The sequence below is a fragment of the Lathyrus oleraceus genome, chromosome 1 (genome assembly GCF_024323335.1).
Source record: "Lathyrus oleraceus cultivar Zhongwan6 chromosome 1, CAAS_Psat_ZW6_1.0, whole genome shotgun sequence".
Taxonomy (NCBI): domain Eukaryota; kingdom Viridiplantae; phylum Streptophyta; class Magnoliopsida; order Fabales; family Fabaceae; genus Lathyrus; species Lathyrus oleraceus.
In genome coordinates, this window is record NC_066579.1 from 861387 (window position 1) to 878738 (window position 17352).

At 34.4% G+C, this 17352-nt stretch overlaps 1 protein-coding gene across 1 annotated transcript; it reads left to right on the plus strand.

Annotated features, from left to right (window-relative positions):
- The first annotated feature begins 2397 nt into the window (after positions 1 to 2397).
- On the plus strand, positions 2398 to 4226 carry LOC127092286 (uncharacterized). Its single transcript, XM_051031452.1, has 3 exons — positions 2398 to 2924; positions 3748 to 3799; positions 3911 to 4226. Exons 1-3 carry the CDS (start codon positions 2532 to 2534, stop codon positions 4021 to 4023), a joined length of 558 nt encoding a protein of 185 aa, XP_050887409.1. The 5' UTR covers positions 2398 to 2531; the 3' UTR covers positions 4024 to 4226.
- Positions 4227 to 17352: the final 13126 nt, after the last annotated feature.

The window sequence follows — 17352 nt, forward strand, 5'->3', positions numbered from 1 at the left end:
ACAATATTATATCAACTTATTCAAAGGGTTGAAAGAGTCTTGTTTGGAGTTGTGTGGGGTTGAATAATTATGTTTGCAATACTTCAGAAGTTGGTAGAAAAAGAAAATAGAAATAGAAAAATAAAATAGAAAAGAAAAGAAATGAATGAAAACAATAGAATGATGTATACATGTCAATACATACTCCTTATGAAAAAGAAAAAAAGAAGAAGAAAAAAGAGAAAGGAGAAAAAAGATATGAACGAAAACAATTAATATAGAGTTGTTGAAGTGAATGAAATATTTTATAAATTCAACTCCCGCAGTTTCTTTCAAGTCTCTTTTGTCTCTTTGAATTTTAGCCTAGTACCCCTTAGGATTTATCTCACCCTTACCTTGGCCAGTTACAACCAAATAGAAGTCCTTTTGTTCTTTGTGTGCATGTATTTCAATTATGGATGTTAGAGTCATTTCAAGCTTATGGTAGTACTAAATTTCATGTTGTGCTTTGAGTGTAAATAGTTAATCTAAATACTTGAGAGTTGAGTGAGTTATATCTTGTGAGGATCTTACTGCTGTTGATGTATTTTTTGGTAATCTGTTTTTTTATCTGCTTTGAATGTCACAAAAAGTTGCTTACTAACACCATATTCTTGAAGCTTAGACTTAGAATTATGCTTATACATTGTATCTTGAAATTTTTTGGAAGTGCATGCTCTGTTTTCTTTCCTTTTGTTTTGAAATTGTAATTTTACTCGGAGTGCAAAAGTTCAAGTGTGGGGGAATTTGATCAGTGCATTTTGATGTACATTCTTCTATAATTATACTTAAGCATTTATCTAATTTATTTTGCTTATTTTACTATTTTATTATGTTTTTAGATTTAAGTTCATGTTTGCCTTTAATCTATTTTCGTTTGCTATTTTCAGTTTTAGCGGTTATTTGATACATATCCACTGTTCTGATCATAACTTGAGCTACGGAATGCCGTTTTGCAAGTTATGATATACGTTAGAAAGCTAAGAGAAAGAGATATAACTTTTATGTTGAAGCCAAAAGCTGATTCGGAGTGCAGACGTCTCAAATAATTCGTTGAAGTTTTGTATTTTAGGAAATATTTTCTTTTGGGCCATTTGTTAGGCCGAATTTAAGTTTTCCGGCCCAGTTTGAATTATAAGTGAAACCCTTATTCTGTTTAAAAGGGCAGCCGCGGTACTGTAGCAGATACACATTATTCACGATAACTTTTTGCTTTTGTGCAATCATGAAGAGGAACTAATCTCCTAAAGTCAATATGCTATAACCGAATTTCCAAGGCTTTGAGGTTTTTATTCTATCAATTTAATTTCATTCTCTTTCAATTCTATTCTATGAAATTTCATTTGCTTAATCTGTATTTTGTGGAATGGTTTTGATTAAATTCATATGATTGCACTCCTAACTATTAATCGCCGTTTTCGTCCCTTTGTCGTTAAATTGCGTTTGTAAATCGTGTTTGCTTAATTCACGATTATATTTATCCGTTTACTTAATTTGGAATATAGGAATATAAATCTGTCATATATCTATTGCGGTTGTCAATCGAATTTGAAACGAATAAAGATCAAAGCCGCTTAGGGAATTGGTAGGTAAAAACCAATGATTAGCCGGAAAACGAAAATAGTAGATTGGCTTATCTTATAATCACTTATTTTAATCACTTATTTTACTTTGTTTTCTAAATCGACCACTAAAACATAAACCCCCTTAAATCGATTTTATTAGGATAAGAATAATATAAGAATCCTTGTGATACGATACTCGAGGTGTCGCTTCCTGTTTACTATATTTTATTACTTGTTTTTGACCCGTGTGCGACAGCGGATCACACCTCCTCTTGATCCACAAGGGATGCGCGGGTTTATCTGGCGCATCCTCTTTTAAATATGGTTATTTTAGAAAAAGATTTAAAAAAATTATTATTTTAAAATTAATTTTTGAAAATGTTGGTTATTTTAAAAAAAATTGTGATATAATATTCATAGAATGAATCAAACAATATAATGAAATCATATTTCATTCGGCTCTATTCCATTATAATGTGATATTTCATTGTGTCTTGTTATATCTAACTTTAATGATCTTTTTTTCATTTAACACTAATTTTGGAATTCATTTTGATTTTGTTAATAGAGCTTAATTGTTATGCATTTTTAGTGTAAAAATTACACGGTCAATGCATCACAATCATTTGTTTGATTACTTTTTAAGTGTTTAAAATAAAAATTAAATATTTTAAATAAACCAATGATTAAATGACTGTGTAAACAATTTTTACACTATCGATGTATATTAATTAATCTCATCAATTATAATTTTTTAACTAATCATTTTCCGAACAATAATTAATGATTTCTTTTTAATTACGAGATTAAAATGAAACGACCGAATAGACTTTCTGTCTACTTCTTCTCTCACTTTCTTTCCTTCCCATTTCCATCAAACAAAGCAAAGGATAAGATTCAAAAATTCCTAGAAAACCCATCATCACCGACAGCACCCAAGAGAGAAAAATGGCAGAACAAGGTCCACATCCACCACCAAACGATCTATGTTCAATCTGCCATGGAAACTTCCAAATCCCATGTCAAGCAAATTGCTCCCACTGGTTTTGCGCTAACTGTATACTCCTTGTTTGGCGTCACACTTCCGGCATTCAACCGTGCAAATGTCCGCTCTGTCGTCGACCGATTACCCTCCTGGTTCCGACGAATGACATAAACAACGATTCGCCGCAAATTCTGTCGGAGATTCAGATTTATAACCGGACTTTTGGTCAGCAATCGAATGCTCCTATTGCTCAGAGAATCCTTGATCTTCCGTTTCTTTTGAAGAGGCTTTTTAGGGATTTTGTTAACCCTAATAATTCGCTTCCTCTTGTTATCAGAGCTAGGGTTTTCCTTTCGGTTAGTTTTCTTCCTTACTCAACTGTTTAATTGATTATTGTTGTTGATTGTGTTCAAATTCATGTCTTGATTTGAAATTGAATGAAACAAAATCGATTAGATTTAGGGCTATGAAGCACGGACACGGGAAACACGTTGACACGTCGAGATTAGTATTAATTGGAAAATAAATAAATAAATAAATGTAATGTAATCACAAGTTTCTGATTTGGACACTGACTCTGTCACTTTTTTTTCCAGATGTGTCGGTGCTACTTAGGGATTTTAGAAGTGGAAAATTGAGTTTTGCATGTTTGGTTTCGCTAAAGTAGAATTACTATTGTCTTCAGAATTGATTCTATTCAAAGTTAGGATTTATAATTTGTAGTTTGAGTCTAAATGTGATTTTAACACCGTAATTTATTGTTCAAATCACTTTTGCACGAATGTATCCAATTATAGATCACCTGACCTTCAACTTATTCTTATAGTATGTTTGGTTTAACGTTGAATTTTAAAAAATCACGGTAGCTTTTCACGTTTACACAGAAGCTACCTTTTGGAGCTTCTAGAAAATCACGGCAGGGTGGCATTTGAACGTGAGCTTGATTGGTGAAAAGCTAAACAAAATATGCTATAATCGAAATTAAGTTTTTAGAATCAATTCACTCAGAATCAATATTTGTCATCACAGAACCAATGACTAGCTGAATTGATTTTGTAAAACCGATTTTAGTTTAAATGATGATTTATGTGTTAAGATACAGCAAAAAGTGATTTTTGTTTTTGATGCAACACATTTGTAGTGTGAATCCTGGCACTGACTTTGTCTCTTTTTATACAGATGATACTGAGTGTCATATACATCTTCAGCCCGATTGACATCATTCCAGAAGGTAGTGTAACTAAGCATATTGATGAATGATTTCAATTACTTGTTATATCTTTGCATTTTGTTTAATCTGTGAAATTGTTCATGTTAGAGTTTTCTTCTGTTTTTTCTGCAGGAATATTGGGAGTGGTTGGTCTCTTGGACGATGTTCTAATTGCGCTAATCTTCTTCCTACATGTTGCTACCCTGTATAGATCAGTTCTTTACAACCGTCATGGAGGTTCATGAGTAAAGTAGTGAAATGAGATATTGTTGCATTTACATCCCTCGTGTGAAAATTGACTATAGTATACCCTGTTTTGTACATAAGATAGACAAGCTTCGGAACGGTTTCAAATATTGGATTTAGCAAGAGGTAAATCCAAAAGCTCTTTAAATTTCAAATATCTTGTAGAGCCAAAAGAAATATCAAAGTTTATCTTTCTCAATTACGATAGTTCTTACATGTTGCTGGCTATATAAGTATGTTCATTTTTTTGCATTAAGTTACCTAGACAAAGCATAAAATGATGTGAGCATGGAAACCTGACTTTATTAGTTAAGTTCTAAAAAAATCCGAAGAAAAGTATGTTGCCTAACACCTGAGTGATTCATATTTTTTTTATATAAATTGAATATCCTCTTCATGCAACTGTAGAGATTGATTAATCTTCAAATTAGCTCTGTCAAGAGAATCATAGTTGCAATATGATCATAGTTGCAATACGATCGAGATGCACAATCAATCACGGTGTGATGTCCTGGACTAGGTGTTTTACTTTAAAAAAATGTTGATCAAGTTAAACTAAATGGGACTAAGTGAGTATTAAACGAGACTAAGTGAATATTTATTGCTTCTGTTCCTTCCAAATCACTTTTCTTTATTTTTAACTTTGAAGAATTCTAGGGTTGATTCTCCTTTGATTGTTTAGTTCACTTGGTCTATCTTCAAATTTATGACAATTATCAATTTTTATTAAAATTATGGGTTCTACCACAACATTGTTTTTGGGATTTAAGGTTGAATAATTAGGGTTTATTAGAATGAGTTTTAATTTCTTATTTAAAAAAAAAGTTTTAGAAATCAATTTTAAAAAGAAGAAAACTTAGATATAATTTTTAAGTGTGGTTTTTACTATTTTTCAATGAAAATATGATAATATATAATTTCCTCTTTTCTCTCTCCCTAAATGATATTTAAATACTTGTCATATTTTCATTGAAAAATAGTAAAAATTACGAAATTTTATTCAAAATAATCAATTTTTTTTTAAAAAAATCGAAAATAATCAATTTTTAAAAAAATATACTAAAATAACCAAGTTTGGTAGAGGATGCGCCAGACGAATTGGCGCACCCCCATACCAGTAAGAGGAGGCGCCAGAAGCATTGACGCACATGCATTGGGCCTCATGAGGAGGCCCCAATGTTTGTGGCACCTGCATTAACCCTCTATGAGGAGGCGCCAGTCTATGCGGAGGCGCCAATGCCTCTGGCGCCTGAGTGTCTTTTGTGTGGTGGGTGTATGCGTCAATTCATCTGGCGCATACACACCCTTATAATATTTTTTTTTTATTTTAATTTTTATAGTTATTTAATTTTTTTAAATATTTTTATTTTTAATATTTAATATTTATTATTTAATACATAAGAAATAATAATGAAAAAAAATTAATTCATTAAATATATAATAATTGGTTACATTGGAAAGACCAAAAACCTAATGACCCGCCCGATTATAACGTCCTCCAGTTCCACATCCCGGTGCGTTAGTTTGTCTCTGAGGTCTCCCACGATTTTCTTGAGGTGCTTGTGGTATTTGGGTGCTGATCTGATCGAGCGATGGTTGGTTGGAAGTTCCGGCGGTATTTGACAGATGTGTCATCATTTGCTCCTAATATCCGGAGGGGCTCTGGCCAATGACGCTTCCGTAATGGAGTTCGGTGCCCATGTCATCGTAGTTAGGGCGTTGGGATTGGGTGAATTAGGGTAGTTGTCCAAATTGGGTCATTGAGTCATCTTGAAAACGAAGCAATGATTCCTGGGGCGTACTATAGTTAAATAGTGGTTGGTTGTTCATTGATGGGGGGGCTACGATGACGTGACCCATATGAATCATCTGGGCTATAGACGGTTGTGGTTGGGGGGTTTGATTCTTGGTTTTGTGTTTGGGTGGGTGGTATGAATGGATTGCGACGTTGGATGGTTGGTTGTTGGGTGGTTGGCATGAACACGTTGCGATGTTGAGTGTGTGGTTGTTGTGTGTATGTGATCGGTTGATGTTGTGTGGTTGGTTGTTGGTGTTGGGTGGGTTCACATTGGTGTTGGGTGGGTTCACATTGGTGTTGGGTGGTGAATTGATGTGGGGCATACGATGACGAAGCAAGTTGGCGCAGATCCATCAAATACCGTGGCTCAGATACAAATTGTTGAGTTGTTACAGACCTAAACCATGCCATATATTGTTGAGTCGGTCTTGCACCTTGGATGACTGGTTCGTTCAAGATGTGTTGTCGTCGATTCCTCCATTGACGACACATGTCTTTTGCAAAGTCTCTCCAGTAAGAATAATCCCACTGTTCATCGACCCTTTTTTAATGCCAATTCCCCAAACACGTGGGAGATTCTGGAATATGTTGTAGCATTCTGAACTGCAGTTTGACCCGGTCACTTTGGTGCATTTCAACTGTAGTGAATCGGATAATCGGTGTCTTCGCTGTTCAAACTGTAACATCGTCATGGTTCACATCATGATTCAGACCCATATATGGCCTCCAAACAAACTGGAAGAAAAACCAAATCGTTAGATGGAAAATAATTTGAGAAGTATTTTTAAATTAAAATATAGTTTGGTAGGAGTATTACATCATCATGTCCAATGTGGTCCAATAGATTTCGATAGACTACAATAGCGTGTTTCAGACACCTATTGTAGTTCATTCCCCTTACTGACCACCTAAGATAATAAAAAGAAGTGAAAAATATTATTTACTGTTAATTTAAATAATAAATATAATTAACTAAATGGTGAATTGTAAAGTGTTAGACTTACTTGGTTGTAAAGGGGAACACGAATGGACGCTCATTTATCGGGGCGAGCGACGACATTCTAGACCACCCCCAAGCTTGAAGCAAATAAGCACATGAAAAAAAGTACATGTATTCTTTTTTGCAGTTCTACACATCGCACTATATAGATGGGCCAGCACAGCTGAACCCCAACTATAAGTGTTTACCTTATTAATGTTGCGTAATAAAGGTAAATACATTATATTCACAGAATTACCTATACTTTCTGAAAACAAAAAGTTACCAAATAAAATCATAATATAACACCGAGCTTTTATTATTTTCTCATACTCTGTTGAATCGTCGGACAATACTATACTGGCATAATATTGTTTAAGATATTTTAAATTTATACCTTGCCCCCTTGCTTGACCGGATGTGTCTCTCTCAGTTTCGTCGTCTAACAAAGGGGCACCCAATAATTCATTGCATATATTTTTGTCTTGGTTAACTTGCACATTCACTGCCTTTCCGTCTATACGGAGACCCAACAACATGTACACGTCCTCAAGTGTGACGGTACACTCACCAATCGGAAGGTGAAATGTGTGGGTCTCGGGTCTCCACCTCTCCAACAAAGCCAAAATGAACTTGTAGTCCACCGAGTACGAAACAATGTTTAGTAGATTTCCAAATCCACATCCTCTAATATATGGTTCTATTAAAGGATTGTGTGATACATATTCATGTACACAGCATCTAAACTGCTTCGGATCCTAATAACAAAAAAAATAAGAAAATACAATTAGAAGAAGAAATACACACTCAACAAACACACATCTATAAAAAGTAATCCAAAAATAGAAACTAAAAAGAGAGAGATTACAAAGGTGTAACACAAAGAAGATATGTATTAGAAGTAATCCAAAAATAGAAACTAAAAAGAGAGAGAGATTACAAAGGTATAACACAAAGAAGATATGTATTAGAAGTAATCCAAAAATAGAAACTAAAAAGAGAGAGATTACAAAGGTATAAAACAAAGAAGATATGCATTAGAAGTAATCCAAAAATAGAAACTAAAAAGAGAGAGATTACAAAGGTATAACACAAAGAAGATATGTATTAGAAGTAATCCAAAAATAGAAACTAAAAAGAGAGAGATAACATACAAATGCCGAGATATTCTTGATTATGCCTCTGTGTTCATCGCCCATAGTCAACAAAGACATGATTTAAATTTGCAAAGCTTGAGTTTGGTAGATGAAAGAAATGTGGAAGAAGAAAATACTTGAGTATTGATGAAGATGATTTGATACTGTTGATATGAGAGACTATTTATAGATGAATGAGTGAGTAGGTTTGGAACCTAAAAAGAGTGTGATTGGTTGCATGGAAAGGCAAGAGGAGACAAGAGAATGACAAAATTCAGCATGGAAGAGAAAGTTAGCATGTGAGGAATCTTCTTGGCGCATGTGAACAAAGCACATGCAAGGGAAGAGGAGCCCTTGAGTTTGGCGCCTACATGTGATTTCTCACATTCAAGAAAGAGGCGCCCTTCCTCTTGGCGCCTTAGTGTAGGGCAATTGGAAGGGGCGGCCTTCATAGTGGCGCCTAAGTGTTGTTTTGTGAAGAGGCGCCCAACCCTTTGGCGCCTCAGTTACTTTATGGCGCCTAGGGAGTGGGCGCCTAGGTTGGAATCTTATGGCACAGAGGTCAGAGATTCTTTGATTCCCGTGCGCTTATGTATTCTTTTCAATCTTTTCTCTGCGTGCTGGATTCCTTCAACTGTATGCATGGTCAAGTCTGAACAGACAATTACCAAGTTATCAATGCAATGACCAACTTACCAATGACCAACCTATTTATGATGTGCAGTTGAACAACTTAGCAATGCATTCAGTTTCAATTCCATTCAAACTATCTACATATTTAATATTTCAACACAATGTCTTCCACACAACATTACACGATCAGTGCACATGTCGAAGGTGAAATATTTGATCATCAATTGTTCGGTTTTTGTTTTCGAAACACAGAGGTGACTCGGTTTACAATAAACCAACGATCAAATTTTTCACATTTGAAACAAAGAATAGAAAAGAAATTGCAGTGCAATAATATGGGTCAGATCATCTATAAAAATCCGGTTTGGTTTGCAGAAAACCAGGTAAAATTTTATCAGAAGAAGATTCCAGATGATGATGATGTTCAACATATGTTTGACAGTCACGAATAATCCGGTTACAACTATATAGAGTTGTATATATAACCATATCAACAACAGGAGTCTCAGTACATTGATCAGTCACAAGTGTTTTGTGAGACTGATGACGAACAAGCTGAGGTGAATGTTCCAAACGATGAAGAAGAGGAACCTGAGATCATGGTTGATTCGATGGTGAACGCTGAAGAGGAAGAGGAGCCAATAGCAGCAAGTCATGTATATTGCCCACCCCAACACATGACAAGGTTAAATTTGGGTTCAGATGAACCTGGCAGATGTATGGTACAATCCTTATGTGCAAATGCAAGGAACTCTGAAACAAGGAGACATATTTCGCACAAAAGAGGAATGTGTAAAAGCCATTAAGAAATTCCACATACAACTATCAGCAGATTTTAGAGTAGACAGAACCGACGCATAGAGGTATAAAGTTTATTGTCCGAATGAGCACTGCCTTTTTAGGTTGTCAGCTTCGTACCAGAAGAGGAGCGAGTCTTGGGAGATTGGATTAATGGGTCCAGATCACACATGCATGCTAACAAACCCAATGCAGGATCATCGTAAATTAAGCTCTCAACTAATATGCGATGAAATATTGTCTGTCATTGGCGATAATCCGTCGTTAAAGGTGAGTACAATAATCTCGCATATTAGGGCAGAGTACGAGTACACTCCATCATATAGGAAGGCATGGATAGCTAGAACAAAAGCTGTTGAAAAAATGTTTGGCAATTGGGAGGAATCTTACAAACAACTTCCAAAATATCTGTTGGCTCTAAAATACTATGCTCCCGGGACAATTTTCAAGATGGAAACATTGCCCGCATATACACCAGATGGTATGTGTGATGTTGGAAATAAAATATTTCACCGTCTATTTTGGGCGTATCAACCATGTATCATAGGTTTTTCTTTCTGTAAACCAATTATACAAATTGATGATACATGGTTGCATGGAAAATACAAAGGAACGTTACTGATGGCAGTGGCACAAGATGGGAACAACAATATTTTTCTGATCGCCTTTGCCCTAGTTGAAGGGGAGACTGCTGAGGGATGGAGTTTTTTCCTAAGAAATATCTGATTGCATGTTGCACCTCAGCCTAACTTGTGTTTGATCTCTGATAGACACCCCTCAATCATCAGTGCATATAATAACATTGACAATAGCTGGCAAAATCCTCCTTCGACGCATGTGTTTTGGATTAGACATATTGCTCAGAATTTCATGCGGGAAATCAAAGATAAGACGTTGCGTAAGAAGGTTGTCAATGCAAGTTACGCATTATCAGAACCTTCTTTCAAACACTACCGCGAGGAAATAAGATTGTCGAACGAAGATGCAGTTCGGTGGATCAATAGTATTCCGTTGGAGAAGTGGACTAGGGCATACGACAACGGTCAGCGTTGGGGCCACATGACAACAAATCTTGTGGAATCAATGAACTCTATCTTCAAAGGCATCCGTAACCTACCGATAACTGCTTTGGTGCAAGCTGCATATTTCAGGCTAGGGGCATTGTTTGAAACCAGACGCTCAAAATGGAGTCCAGTGTTGCAATCTGGACAGTTGTTCAGTGATGCTTCAATGAAATTCATCAGACATGAAGCTGCCAAAGCAAACACACACGTGGTTACGGTATTTGATCGAACTAAAGGTTGGTTTAGTGTTGTCGAGTCCATGGATCGCAATGAGGGCATGCCGATGGGAAAATACAAAGTCGAACTAGATAGAGGTTGGTGCGACCACGGAAGGTTCCAAGCCTTTCGTACCCCCTGCTCCCATGTCATTGCGGCGTGCTCAAACGTTCGAAGGGATCCATCCTCTTTGCTATCTGAAGTTTACAAAGTCGCCAGCCTTTCAAATGTTTATAAAATTAGTTTTTCGGTAGTGGCAAAAGAGGATTATTAGCCAGAATATCAAGGGGACATCGTCTGGCACAACGAAGTTATGCGAAGGAAGAAAAATGGTCGCCCTAACAGCACCCGGATTTGAACCGAAATGGATACGGCGAACAAAATGGTTAGGCTATGTAGTTCATGTCGTCAACCAGGTCACAATCGTAATAATTGTCCTAGTGTTGGAACGAGCACAACCAGATAAATTCAGATGTACCTCTGTTGCTATATATGGAAAACTAAATTTATTTCAAAGTACCTCTGTTGCAATATATGGAAAACTAAATTTGCTTCATAGTAGACGTCTGTGACGAAAAGACAGCTGTTCATAAAAAATAGCACAAACAATTAAAACAACTAGAATACAAAAACTATGCGATTACAACCATCAAAACAATTTTGAACATGTAATGCATCATCCTACGAGCGTCTTGGTTGGTCTTAATATCCACCCATTCGCGCACTTCTCCGTGTTGGTTGAACGTGGACACAAGTCATTGTATTCTTCTAATCTGTTCACCCTCTCCAATTTCTCCCTCTAACCAACTGTACAACGTCCGATTAAGACGTTCAAACGTATCTGTGTTCCAAAGCCGAACCTGTATCAGAACCGCAACGGCAGAAAATATTACATCAACATTTCGTTTCTGAATGTATGTAGACATTGTTGAAACAAAGAAAATTGAAATTGATGTTTGAACTAGACTAGGAGATGAATTTGAGTGAAAATAATTGTATGCAAGGCGTGGTATTTATAGAGACGGAACATCTATTCGATAAAACACGTGGGCGCCAGTTGAATTGGCGCCCACCATACAAAACACACTCAGGCGCCAGAGGCATTGGCGCCTCCTCATGAGGGCCAATGCAGGCGCCACAAGCATTGGCGCCTCCTCATGAGGCCCAATGCATGTGCGCCAATGCTTCTGGCGCCTCCTCTTACAAACTTGGGGGTGCGCCAATTCATTTGGTGCACCCTTTACAAACTTGGTTATTTTGGTATTTTTTTTTGAAAAATTGGTTATTTTCGATTTTTTTTTGAAAAATTTGGTTATTTTGAAAAAAAATTCAAAAATTACACCTAAAGTATTGCATATAAAATTTCTCCTTTTAAAAAAAAAGTATTTGATTGCATTATTTTTAATAATTATTTTAAAGATGCATAATATTATAAATTTGTCGTCAATGAAAAATATATTATTTTTTTCTTTTCTTAATTTTCAAAACTACAAATAAAAAATAAAAAAATTTAAGACATGCGAGGGTTGCACAATACGCATCAATGCGATGGGAGAAGAGTCAGCAGGTTTTAGATGCTCATGGTCCCTCTGACTATGCAGAGTCATCTACTTCTAGGGTTCATGCTTCTCCTCATGCTTCTCCATTATCTTTTTTCCGTAGGAGACGAGTTTCACGAACCGACACATTTATCCCTCAATCCTCCAACATGCGTCAGGTTTCACTTAGTCAGGCGTCTGAGGTACCTGAGTCACCAATGGTACCGGAGGTACCAGATGGTTAGGTTGTTGATCCCAGTGCCACCTCTGAAGGATGAGACTGATGCGAATGTTGAACCAGAGGCATTTGGAGGAGACCTGTAGATTTGTCATTACTACCTCTATACACATACCATACTATCAAACATATCTGGTACGAAAAAGTAGCATTAATTGGATTCATTCTTTTTTATTTACGTTAATTTTAATTGAAAAATGTCTGACATTGATTTTTTATTTTTTCAAGAGAGTGATACGCAAAAGTTTATTAACCACGTGCATAAGATTACTAGTTTGTCTCAGCTGAATGAGGATTGGTTTCAGGTAGTTTTGTCCTTATTTGGCCTGAAGGACTTGTGCATGATCGGTTATACTATAGTCAATCACGGGAGACCTCGTCATTTCATCTCCCACTTGGTGAGATGTTTATCATACTCGACGATGTCTCGTGTTTGCTATATCTTCTGATTAAAGGGAGACTCCTAGATCATGAGAGGATTACCAAAGACGAGGCACTCGAGGTGATGGTAAACTATCTAGGGCTGACCCAAGGGAGGCGAATGAGGAGTTGGATAAGACCATGAAGGGTTCATGCTAGATTTGAATACCTGAAAAAGGTATATACATAGGAGATCCAAAGAGCACATCAAGCTACAGATGATGACCAACATGTGACACTCCACAAAGCGCATGCTATGAGAGCATACTTGCTATATTTGGTTGACACTGCGGTTTTTATAGACAAGAGTGTCACTTATATAGATGTCGTCTATCTACAGTACTTCCAGGATTTCAAGCGGATCAATGAATACAACTGGGGGGTTGCTTGTTTGGTCTACCTCTACTCGATGTTGAGAGAGGGTTGTATGTGAAAGACGAAGCAGTTCAGCGGCAACATCACACTACCGACGGTAATAATTATCGGTCTTTTAACATTTCTGCCATTTTCATTTCATTTTTGCAAAGTCATTACTAATAATTCATGTGTTCCAAAGTTTTCATTTCCAGGCTTGGATCCTTCAGCACTTCCCGCGCATCTTCGGTTGGGCGAGTCTTGACACTTACACTGAGGATATGTCGTATGTTACTACTTTTTTCTCGCTCAGATGGAACCGGGCGACTGAGCCTTTCAGAGTGTATCTTGACCATTAGGTTGTCGAGGACATGCATCTCAATAGCTATGTTGGTCACCGTCATACGCGACCATTTGACGAGATAGTGTTATACTTTGAATGGTTGGCATACAGATTGCGTCTCACTACTCCTCATCTGTCAGACCGCGTCATGCGGCAGTTTGACTACACTCAGACCATTCCCAGACACCCTGTTGTCTTTACTCCTCTTGTTTTGACATGTAGACAGATAGATGACATGTTTGATTATTATGAGAGTAATTTGGTACCTGGGCGACTAGAACTACGTCGAAGGGTATATCAGATGGTTCTTTAGGGTGTCACATTTGTACGTGGTGCATGCTACTCCATGAGATTCGTCAAGACCAGCTCATCGGGAGATACTATAAGAGGAACAGACACAGTTAGATCATGCTGAGGATGTCTTGCCTAGATGTCGTCACATTGTGGAGATTGCGCAAGCAGACATTGACAAAGGTATCTTCCTTGATGGGTCTGATGTGAGGCAGGTTATAAATGCCATCATGACGGAGGCACGAGGGGCATTGATGTATCAGAGACAGCGCCGAAGGACGGGGGGACTGATGGCCGAGGAGGCAGATGCAATGTAGTTCGACATACACAGTAGTGCATTAGTATATAATATCAATACTATGAATTGTATTATATTTTAACATCATACTACTTTATTGTTGTTATCGACTTTTTTGTCATTTGTTGGTCTTTTATTTATATATGTCATTTTTGAACCATCTGGACTTATGTACGTCATTATTTGTATATCGATTTTAGGGTTTATATTGTGTCACATAACAACAATAAATCTTCATCTGAATACACGTAAATAAGAAATCAATTAGGATTCATTTTGTGCTGATACATTACGGAGATGTATATCCGACATTATTACGGAGATGCATCTCTAGAATATTCTAATGTTCAATCAGGATTGGGTGCATTCGGAGATGCATCACCGAAATCTGGGGGCATTTTAGAATTTTTACATGGTGGCTGAGAAACATATAAGGTTCATTAAGAAATCCTCTTCATTTTGTTGTCTTTATCAAAACTATATAAAAACTAAACTTTTTAGAAGAGAAAACTTTTCGGTAAGAGTGATTGAGCAAGATGCCATGGTTATGTCTAAGCTTGACTTCAATACCTAAGAGGAAAAGATACAATGGAACATGTTTTTCAGAACGTATTGCTGTATTTGAACGAAGAAAACCAAAGTTTACTTGCTATCGAGCTAATGTTTATTGTAAAGGCCCTATTTACCACTGAGACAGTAAGATTTTGTCAAACTTATATTTTTTCTTCTAAAATTATGGTAATAATATATTTTTTAAAGACTACTTAAGATGAATTTTTCTACCATTTGCAATAGATTTAAATATGTCAAATGATGATAGTCAGAAATGTGGGAATGCAAGAAAGACATATGAAAATATCATCAACGATTTGATTTAGTAAAAAAATATTATAAAAATAGTTTACAAATATTGGATTTCTACACTGCATTGAAAAGATGTTTAAAAAGAACTAGAGAGAGCCAATTCTTATAACAATTCTCCCGTTGGAGGAAGAACTTGGATAAGAAGATAAATGTTATACAAGAACATTAGGAGAATAGAAGGTTTTTAAATCAGCGGATGATCTTTTCATTGGGGAATTCTTTCAAAAAATTTAATATAGACAATAAATACTAATGCTTGAGTTCCTACATGTTAGAAGGAACAAACTTGATATTTGTTAGTTGTTTTGATATGTTTTGTTGTGGTGATATCTGTGGGTGGCAGGAATGACATATATATGTCTTCACACTCAAATAAAAAGAGAATAAAGTGCAAATTGACATACGGTGATTCTCTTGTACCGAACAACTTTATATAATAAAATCTCATGTTATTTGAGTTGCATTTTGTTTGAGGTTAATATAACATATTAGCTCTATTTAATTTCATGGGATCCTTTGGATTCGGTCCAAGATTTTTTTTTTTAATTTTACATTTAATATTTTCTAAATAAATATTTTAAAAAATTTAATTGAAATTATTAATTTATTATATAAAAAATATTAAATAATAAATTATCCTAATTATTATTATCACGTTATTAAAATTAAAATTTGTATCTAATTATCAATGTTGCATATGCAAATCTAGAAAGGAATTAACTATATCTAACTTTTAAAATTCAGAGATCAAAAACCTAATTTTTAAATTTTAAGGACTAAAGGTTAAAAAGTATCAAAATAGAGAATCAAAATGCATTTAAACCTTTCTATTTTTATTAAAATTGTAGGGTTTTTTCTTATATTTTCATTAAAATTGCATGTTTTTTTCTTCTGTTTTCATTGAAATTATAGATTTCTTTTTTTTTTTTCTATAAATTTTTATACCATTATAATTCACTTCAATCCTCTATCGTAAGCAAGGCTCTTTTCTTGATAAATGGGATAAAATCCATAGAATCCACATGTCAAATCCTAAAGTAAAGGATATAATAATGGATTGTTTCAAACGGATCTTCTGAGATGAAAGTGCTAAAAAGATAAAAAAAAATATGATTTTTAAATATTTCTTCCCTTCTCCTATAAAATTAAATAGTAAATTAAAATTAAATTTTATATCCTAATCATCAATATTATGCATGTAAATTTGGAAGACAACCAACTAAAAATGATATAAAATTCTTAAACCAAAAGACTAGTTTTAATTTGGAGGAGAACCAACTAAAAATGATGTAACATTCTTAAACCAAAAGACTAGTTTTTAAAATGGAAAAATTAAAATTTAAAAACCATCAAAATTGTAGTTTTTTTTCTTCTGTAAATTTCAATACAAATAACTAATAACAAAAAAGTCAATTCCACTATTTAAAAATATATTTTTTTTAGGATAGAAAAAAAAATCCAATCTTCTAAATTTTTGTTTGAAAGTTGGGAAGTAAATTTTGTTTCAAAGTTAGGAAGAGGTTTCGATGGTTAAAAAAAGTATTAGGTGAAAATAATAGAACTATTTTGATAGAGTAATTTTCCTAATTTAAAGAAAAAAATATTCTATTACAGAAGATGTTTGGATTTTTTTTTAATTTAGACAAATTATTTAGATATAATTTATGTTAAGATAGAATTTCAAAAATTAAAAATATATTAATGAAAAATATTCTTATATCATTTTATATATAAAAAAAATTAAAAACATCAAAATTTTCTTTATAGTTTTAAATGTCATTCTTCCCTTCCCTCCAAATTTCAAAAGCTGAAATCCATAATTTTCTTTAATATTTAAATTAAAGTAATCTTTATTTTACTTGTATACTGAAGTTTATTATTAGTATCCTATAGGAAAAAGAATAAGGGCCCTCTTTGGATCTCTTCTTAATTTTAGTTTTTAAAATCTGTTTTACAAATCTATTTTGTAAATTTGTTTTTGAGAAAATAAAATAAAAAGAATTTATTTAGTTATTCAATTTTTGAAAACTGTTTTAAAAATTAAAAAATGAAAAAATATGTTTGATAGTATAATTTGTAAAAACTGTTTTTTTAATAATCTATATTTTAAAAATCTATATTTTAAAAATCTATTTTACTAAATAAAAATAATTGTGATATATTTTTTGAAAATATTAAAATTCAACTAATATACATTTAAGTTTATTAAAATATTTTTAATAATTAATAATAAAATATACAATTCACTTAATGTATAAAAGTTATATTTAAGTGTTGGTTTGAATATATATACGCAATTCATTTAATGTATAAAAATATACTATTCACTTAATGAAGATTAATTAGAGAGAATAATTG

Coding starts and splice junctions, on each gene's coding strand:
- LOC127092286 (XM_051031452.1), top strand. CDS start 2,532: ATGGCAGAACAAGGTCCACATCCACCACCAAACGATCTATGTTCAATC. Junction 2,925..3,747: donor GAGCTAGGGTTTTCCTTTCG/GTTAGTTTTCTT, acceptor CTTTTTATACAG/ATGATACTGAGTGTCATATA. Junction 3,800..3,910: donor GATTGACATCATTCCAGAAG/GTAGTGTAACTA, acceptor TTTTTTCTGCAG/GAATATTGGGAGTGGTTGGT.